The 9,165-nt window shown below is 37.1% G+C and overlaps 2 protein-coding genes across 5 annotated transcripts in view; one reads left to right on the forward strand and one right to left on the reverse strand.

The window, feature by feature from the left end:
- Positions 1 to 4,178: 4,178 nt before the first annotated feature.
- On the reverse strand, positions 4,179 to 6,386 carry LOC111864664 (DNA/RNA-binding protein KIN17-like). The gene has a single exon (XM_033751523.1). The coding sequence runs from the start codon at positions 6,091 to 6,093 to the stop codon at positions 4,894 to 4,896; it is 1,200 nt and encodes a 399-aa protein (XP_033607414.1). The 5' UTR covers positions 6,094 to 6,386; the 3' UTR covers positions 4,179 to 4,893.
- A 429-nt stretch (positions 6,387 to 6,815) lies between these two features.
- Positions 6,816 to 9,165, forward strand: part of LOC111864658 (probable cleavage and polyadenylation specificity factor subunit 2) — a 23,805-nt gene continuing 21,455 nt past the window's right edge. For 2 of the 4 annotated variants that reach the window (XM_023852053.2, XM_023852056.2), the window contains exons 1-2: positions 6,816 to 7,032; positions 8,063 to 8,216. In XM_023852053.2, the coding sequence (XP_023707821.1) occupies positions 8,068 to 8,216 (149 nt within the window). In that variant the 5' untranslated portion in view covers positions 6,816 to 7,032; positions 8,063 to 8,067. The other 2 variants (XM_023852054.2, XM_023852055.2) reach the window with 2 other exon arrangements.

A 9,165-nucleotide genomic window follows, 5' to 3' on the forward strand; every position in this document is an offset into this window, starting at 1 on the left:
CAATGCCAATGAGTGCGAGATATATAGTCTTATGTCATTTTTAATACACATCATGCTGTATTTACCAGTCTGCATAAGTAATTAGTATTTTAATACACTTAATATAATTATTGTGTTTTTGGACATTATCCATCATCCTGTACTTCATTTAGAATGTTTTGGAGACTGGATTCCGTCTCCATCCTCAGGTGAAAACCTATTCAGTTGGGCCAAATCGATAGAGCTAGTCCATTTCGGGACATCAGAACCAATGCAAGATAGGATATAAGAGTATAAACCAACCACAATTCTCGCCAATGGTTTATGTTGTGTTTTAGTTTATATATCCTATCTTTTGTTGCCGCTGTCTTTATGTTATCCTTTTGCCCTGCATTTTGATGACAAGATACCAATGTGTACTGAGTATTCTCTGCATTTACTTATTGACCAACCTCCTTCCAGTCATTAATTAGAGCTTCTGTGTTTTTCTTTATCATATTTATGTTATCTCCCAATAGATTGACATCAGCATAGAATAGCAACTGATGTGTCCCATTTCATTTCAGTCCTACCTGATTTTCCTGGACCTTCTGTTATATTCTAAAGCAGAGTTGAAAATCACTGGCAGTAAAGTATCATCTTGTTTTAGACCTTTTTGAATAGAAAATGTGTCAGACAAATGTTTGCCTACACAGACTTTACTATGGATTTCATTTAAACACATTGTAATGAGCCTAACAAGTTTCATTTGTACCCCAAACTCTATGAGAATATTGTACAGTACTTCCCACCTAACCAAATCATAGGCTTTCTTGAAGTCTATGAATAGCTAATGTACTGTCTCATTGTGTTCCCATTTTTTTCTATAGTATCTGACAAATGAAAATAATCTGATTAGTAGTTCATTAGAGACCTGTATAGAGGAATAAATGACTTTAAGAGGGGTTACCAGCCTAGCAGTAACTTAGTGAAGGACGAGAATGGTGATCTGCTTCCAGATTCCCACAACATTTTGAATAGGTGGAGGAACTACTTCTTTCAGTTATTGAACGTACATAGGGTCAGTGATGTTAGGCAGACAGAAATCCATACAGCTGAGCCGTTAATACCTGATCCTAGTCCTTTTGAGGTTGAAAGTGCTATTGCAAAATCGAAACAGTATAAATCGCCAGGTAGTGATATTCTGGCAGAACTTATTCAAGCAGGAGGCGAAATATTATGTTCTAAGATCCACAATCTAATTACTTCTATTTGGCATAAGGAAAAATTGCCTGATCAGTGGAAGGAGTCTATTATTGTACGAGTTCACAAGAAGGGTGATAAAACTGACTGTAGTAATTATCGGGGGATATCACTGCTATCAACTTCATATAAAATTTTGTCCAATATTCTTCTTTCAAGGTTAAGTCCATATATAGATGAAATTATTGGGGATCATCAGTGTGGGTTTCGACATAACAGATCAACTACAGATCAGATCTTTTGCATTTGTCAGATATTGGAGAAAAAATGGGAGTACGATGAGACAGTACATCAGCTATTCATAGACTTCATGAAAGCCTACGATTCAGTCAGGAGGGAAGTATTGTACAATATTCTAATAGGGTTTGGGATACCCATGAAACTAGTTAGGCTGATTAAAATGTGTTTAAACGAAACGTATAGTAAAGTCTGTGTAGATAAACATTTGTCTGGTAAATTTCCTATCCAGAATGGTCTAAAACAAGGAGATGCTTTATTGCCACTCCTTTTCAACTTTGCTTTAGAATATGCAATTAGGAAGGTCCAGGGAAACCAGGTGGGACTGAAATTAAACGGGACACATCAGCTGTTGGTCTACGCCGATGATGTGAATCTACTGGGTGATAATGTAGATACCATAAAGAAAAAAACACAAACTTTAATTGACGCAAGTAAAGAGGTTGGTCTAGAAGTAAACACAGAGAAAACTAAATATATGTTACTGTCTCATCACGAAAATGCAGGGCAAAATCATGACACAAAGATAGGAAATACTTTTTTTTTTTTAAATGTGGCACAGTTCAGATATTTGGGAACAATGATAACAGATCGAAACCTTATTCAGGAAGAAATTAAAAGGTAACTGACCCTGGGTAATGCTTGCTACCATTCAGTCCAGAACCTTTTGTCTTCTTGTCTGTTGTCCAAAAACATAAAAATAAGAATATACAAAACTATAATATTGCCTGTGGTTCTGCATGGGTGTGAAACTTGGACTGAGGGTGTTTGAGAACAGGGTGTTGAGGAGCTTCATAACTTGTACTCTTCTCCAAGTATAATTAGAATGATCAACTCAAGGAGGATGAGGTGGGCAGGTCATGTAAAGGGTAAAATTGTTTAAGACATATAAAATTATATAAGGTATGCGGGCTGTGCCATAGCTCAAGCGGTTAGTTGCTGGCTTCCCACAGCGGCGGCTTGGGCTCCATCCCGGTTCTGGTCAAGTGGGATCTGTGGTAGACAGAGTGGCGCTGGGGCAGGTTTTCTCCGAGTACCTGCCAATCTTCATTCCACCAATTGCTCCACAATCACCCTCACCAATCATATGGGGCTGGTACAATAGGCCAGAAGTGGCCGCAGTACAAGGGACTTAGCCCCACCCCACTAGCAGCAAAAAAAAATATAAGGTATGCAGTCTACACAACAATATTCTGTATTTAAAAACAAAGAAGACACTACTGTATCAACATTTACATCTATTTTCACTTCATGGATCCAATCACCTCCCTGTAGGACTGGATATAAAACATGTCACACATTACAAATTCATGATGAGTACACATCATATGCCCTTGGTCAAATAAAATATATAATTAGGCCTCACACAGACAGCACAAGTAGGCCGTGGAAAAACCACTATCATATTCAACCCTGATCAAAATCACTCATAGTTCCAACCATAACAACCCTATGCTGCGCAATTGCAGACCTTGGCCAGCCATATCATCAATACAGTTTCATTGTAACATATCAAAACATACACAGACATCATACATACTGCCACATTTTCAACAACGTATAATACAAGCGCAACACACCATTTATTAAATGTTAACATTTGAGCCCCTTGCATGCTCAACAAATTCATCAGTTGAGTAAAATGAGTTACATTGCAAATAATTTCATAAAACAAACCTAAACTGATTTTTATCATTTTTTTAAAGATGGCAGTGTGTTAAATAGCCTGACACCTGAATAATACACCCCTCTCTGATAGGATGATATATGTGTTGAAGGTATGTGAAGGTGGTCATTCCTTCTGGTACTAATCATATACACAGAGTTACTGGTTTGAAACTTATCCAAATTATTAACAAATGTCATCAATGAGAGCAAATATACACACGGGGTTAGTAGTATGTCAAGCTTTTATTTTGTTTTTACAGACACAACATATTTTGACCATTATACCGGGTTATCATCAGGTGTACAATGCTCCAGTCTCAGCTGTTGAATTGCAATTGATTTTCATCTAATTCTTCAAATAAGATCCTTACTGTATCTTGAAATTGTTTAAATGCATATATTGAGTCTTGGTCAAAATTTAAGACTGAAAATGCTTATATAATAAAATTTAAAATTAAAGATATAGAAATTAAAATATGGACATTAAAATTGTTTTTTGTGGTAAAACTCTGCGACTGCCACGTCTTGACCTGGTTTTATGATGGTAGAAGCGACTATAGCATGGGGCACCTCACGTATCGGAATCTTCTCACATGGGATAGGTCGTATAGTCATGACCTTAATAACGTCTTACAGAGCTTATGCTCATGTGATCTGTAACAGTTCATGCGGTAAAGAACCGAAACATGTTGTGTTGAAATATTTTAATAAGCCAAACTGATCTATCGACAATCTGATTGTATAATTTATTGAAAGTATAAAGTTGTTATCAACAGACATATTTACATATGTTGCTATATGTTGGTTACAGTGTATCCACTTGAATCTATTCATTTCTATTGTCTTATGTGATTCATTTCAATGGTACCATATGTATTAAATGAAATTTTCTAGTTGTTTTCTGACAATAAATGTGCAGGGATCAAGACAGTGCTTCTGTTCTTCAAAATTATGGCTGAATGGTCTGTCAGCCAAAACCAGCTTTGTTAGTTTGCTTATAAAAACTAGCCTAAACTTATGCAGTACACTACAGTAAGTGCTGTTACTCTTCATCATCATTTGCAAGTTTAATGACAGTGAATGGATACTTATTCAAATACACCATGTGAAATTTACAATATGAAAATTTAATACTGCTGTTTGCACCACTCACATAAATGATATTTATTCCATGATTTAACTTCAAGAATATAACAAAACTAGTACTTGCAAACACTGCATTATGAGAAAAAAAAATCAGAGAAACCTTTGTTCTCTGTTTTTATTTCCAGCATATTTCAGGAAAAAAGCCTCTGGCTTTCATGGCTGTTGTTAACCTGTCTTCATTCTAGCTATAATTTCATCACCCTATGATGGGACTGGTTAACCACTGTTTTTGGAGAACACTTCTTCATTCCACACTGTCATGTGATGCAAAATTATAACTACAGGGAAACAGCCATTTAATGATTCCGTAATTTAGAAGGCTGGGTGGGCTCAAAGTTGGTCTGGTCAATGAGGAGAAAATTCTTGACCCTACTGGGACTTGAACTATGACCCCCAATCAAAGCTCCTATATCATTTGTAGTTATATGAAGTGAAGAACAGAACTTCTCATTGGTAACACTTTATAATTAACTGAAGATGTTATAATGACGGCTTATTAACTGGATTACAGAATTAACATCTAGCTGCAAAGAGTAACTGTAGCTAAATTTATATTCTTTGTTCTTATTACTTCTTACAGGATCAAACCTGCGAATATGTCATATTAATATTATACCATATTCACACATCTACATCATGTAATTTACAGATATCTTCATATTCCACTTTGTCAACTATTCTGCCCTTCAAAGGACCTGAGGAAATTTCAATGGTCACGCAGAATTTCTTCTCATCCAGTTCCTTAAGTATGGCACTGCAACCACGATAAGCACCATTTACAACACGCAGGGGTCGGCCTATTGCTGGTATCACTGTTTCAAGATGTTCTTGGTCTAGTTTTAGTTTGTGTCCACTATCTAACATGGTTACAGTAGCTACATACCTAGCTGGCACTCCAGTCACAACACCTTTCTTTTTGTAGTATTTGTCACCCAGAGACTTTGCTGTCACTTTCACAACAATTCCTTCCACCAACCAATAATCCTTTCTGTTTATACGTTCTTTCTTATCCTCTTCATCTTTAATGATCTCATCTAGGGCTGATAATTTCCTCTTTTCACCCCTCCCTCTTCCAGATTCCTTTGAGTCTTTGTTCTTTCCTGCTGAAGAACACTCTCCTCTCTTGTAGTCGTTCTTCAACGCATTACTTGCCACCAAAGTTTTATTTTTCATGTCTTCATCCCTTTTTGTTTCTACCTTCAAATTTACAACTACTTTATGTTCCTCGCTTGGTCGCACAAACTCTGTGAAAACATGAGTGTCATTCTTGGAACATTCCTTTCCCTTCTCAATTTGCTTTTCAATAAATGCCATCATCTTCTCCTGATCGTCTCTGTCCATCTTCTCCTTGCGGGCAAGAGCTTCTTGCAATGCAATGGTTTCTGGGTCACGGTCTATATACTGTACATACCATCCTTTTTCAGTCTCATCCACTATGCACTTTCCTTCCCTTCCAAGCCATTTCACAAAGTCTGTCAATGTTTCCCATTGCGTAGAATTCATATGTAAATGATGACGCTCGGAGATATAGTCCTGGTATACACGATTTGCATGAACACGTTTTGTACCAAACTGACGTTTTAGTAGTTCCAGATAACCGCTTTCAAATTCTTTGGAGAAATTATCAGTGTATTTGTCTGCATTATCGGCAAATAGAAGTAGTTGCCGCTGATGAGATTCTGACATCATATGACATTTGAAACCATTCTCGTCACGGCATTGTTTCTGGCACATCTGACAATACCATCGAAGTTTCTGGAGGCCTTTCGCCTTTATTTTGTTGGCTATATATTTCGGGGTACCGACTTCATGTTTCCCCATTATGTTTAATACGTTTTAGATTCTTTATAGTACTATAACACGACGCCAGAAACCGGGAATAGTTGAGCTATTCCTAGGATATGGATACAGAAGGAAAAGTCTGCAGCTGCACAAAGCAAAGCACCAAAAACACAGTTGTAATATGGACACTACCTGCTCAATCGACAAGATCGCAGCTGAAATTTCATAAAACACTCATTTATGTAAGATATATGAAGCTATAAAACCTCTTTTATACGTTCAGAGCATTCACACGCCCAATAACACAAGTCCCTCAAAATTCCACGACTCGTTGTTCAACACGTTCAACACCGTGACCAACGAAGCAAAATACAACTTCCCAATACAGTAACTGTAGAGCCTCTAGCGGCAGGACCAGGCCTCCAAGTCACGGATCACCACCATTGATTACTTACTGAATTCTGTTGGTGTTAAATTGCATATCTGTGAGTGCAAAAATTCTGATCATCGTACATACATACATTACATTCCGTATACCATAAATGCAGTACAACTGAGACACGGCCAAAAGAAATACATCCACATATATAAATCAATACTGCCAACATATGCTATGTACTCAGCCTTTTGGGAGGACGAGTCGTTTTTAGACAATAGGAATTCATCAACAGAGAAGAATGAGTGTGATTAAGTGGTGGTGATCCGTGACTTGGAGTTACTGGCTCTGCCGCTAGGGGCTATAGAATAGATTTACTGCATTGGGAAGTTGTATTTTGGTTCGTTGGTCAATGTCTGCTAAATTTATCTCTGGCATCGAAATGGTTGAAACGAAGGCGATTGGAGATCGCTATGTTCATTAGCATTTTTAACACGTTTAAAATTATAGATATAGTCATAAATATTCCATTGTACTTAGGGATAACGTTCATGTGCAGAGTATTTTCACACGTTGGGGTCGGAATAGCGAATTTACGAGAGGTCAGTTAGTCACCGCGTCACTTGCAAATGCATGAATGTCTGGGTTCGGTTTATGGTAACGACAGTTCGTCTGCTGGTTCGTAGGAGCTGGACTGTAACTTTTGTGAAATTGTATTTATTTTTGTTGCGGGCGTAATAGTTTGTGCTTAGTGTACAGCATTGGAATTAAATTCAAAGTTAATGCTATGGCCATATTTAACGGTGCATAACCCCGTGGCTAATCTTGAGTGCCGTTAGATGTTAAAGGTTAGATTTTCTATTCAACGTTTTGTCGACGTAGTTATCAATGAAACTCACACGTTTTTGAATACACGTATACGAAAACCGTGAACTTGTGATAAGGCATTCTGACACCAGTTGTGAATGATTGAAGTAGCCTACGTATTCGGAGTATTTTGGTTTGTGGTATTTGTTGATATATTTTGAACAAGTAATTCCTGCACATTAGAGTCATTTGCTTTGTGATCGATGTTATGTTAAGTTACTCATTCACAATTTTTGGAATATTTAGCATTTTCTTATTGTACACTGCAGTTGGCCTTCTTGCAACAGATCTGGTTTGGCACTAGTTTCACCCCCACAGAGGCACAAGTTTGATCATAGGAGAGTCATTGTAGGGTTTGTAGTAAATGACATACAGCAGTTTTTCTTCTGTTACTGTGGTGCCTCATATTGGTGATTTGGCGCCTATTCTGTTTATTGTTTCTCCCAAGAATTGAGTCCTGACAAGCATGTCATCACAACCTTGGTCCTCAGTATGTGGCTTCACATCTGAGTTTAGAATTCGACTGGGCTCAGCAAAGGAGTTAATTTTAAGAAAGTGCTTAGTGGAGATTAACCGAAGATTAAATTATCTTTAATTGACCAGATGTGACAACTTTTTAAGTAGTCTGCTCAATGATGCTTTGTTCTTTGTAGAGAGAGTTATTTTGTTGCCTTCATCAGTGATTACATTTAACAAAGATTATTCGTTATTTTTTCCAGTTTTGCATATATGTGAATACTATTTAAATTAGGTTTGTATTTTCAGGCACCATGACTTCTATTATTAAACTCCATGCCATCTCTGGTGCCATGGATGAATCTCCACCATGTTATATTCTGCAGGTGGATGATTTTCGCATTTTGTTGGACTGTGGATGGGATGAAAACTTTGATCAGGATTTTATGAAGGAACTGAGAAGGTATGTGATGTCCATTTCTGTTGCTGTTCATTATATATAACTAAAATTTGGCTACAAAGCAAACATATTGGGAAAAAGATGCTCTTTACTTGTGTATGTCTCTAATAATTTTCTCTGATTTTTCTTCTTTGGTTAAATGAGAGACCACATTTTACACGCATAAAACATCAGATAAAATTACATTCTAATCATTAGGTTTTCAAATAGGAAGGAGGAAGGTAGAAGAAGAGATTTAAAATTTTCACAACAGTGAAAATCAAGATTCTGATTTTAAGGTTGATGTCATTTTGTAGTTTGGTAGGTGTTACCACAATTTCAGAAGAACCTGCTGTGTCCATGTTCAGGGCAGATGAAGATGGAGGCAGTAGGTTCCTCCAAAATATTCTAACCATCTACTGAACTGTACATTATGATAACTCAGGAGACAGAATTCTGAGAAATGTAAAAGATCAGAATCCTGTACCCCTGTAAAGCTGTAATTTAATCATATAAATTTGTGATGTGTCACTCTGTGGGAAGAACATAAATTGAAGGCGTTTGGAAACAAAATGCTGAGGAAAATATTTCTTTGTAAGGAGGAGTAATGGGAGAATGGTGAAGATTATGTAATGAGGTCCATAAATTGTACTCTTCACGAAGTACTCCAAGGATGCTCAAATCATGTTGGATGAGGCTGGTGGGGCATGCAGTATGCATGGAAGAGTTGGTTTTCTTAAAAAATTTTGTTTGGAAAATGTGAGAAGAGAAACCTTTGGGTTTCATGAAACGTGGAGAATTTCTTGCCAGCTGAGAAACTGGCAGCATCTGAAAAGGCCATAGCTCCATACATTTAGTTAATTAGTATGTTTTATCTACATTGCGAGAGTGCACATAATTTAATTCAACCAATTTTTTTTTGTAAGATTTAAGGCTTTCACGGCGGTGACTATGAAGAAAGCAGTCTTCTGGG

Source organism: Cryptotermes secundus, unplaced genomic scaffold (assembly GCF_002891405.2).
Source record: "Cryptotermes secundus unplaced genomic scaffold, Csec_1.0 scaffold186, whole genome shotgun sequence".
Taxonomy (NCBI): domain Eukaryota; kingdom Metazoa; phylum Arthropoda; class Insecta; order Blattodea; family Kalotermitidae; genus Cryptotermes; species Cryptotermes secundus.

What these genes read in the sequence shown, in the direction of transcription:
- LOC111864664 (XM_033751523.1), bottom strand. Translation starts at nt 6,093, where the DNA reads ATGGGGAAACATGAAGTCGGTACCCCGAAATATATAGCCAACAAAATA.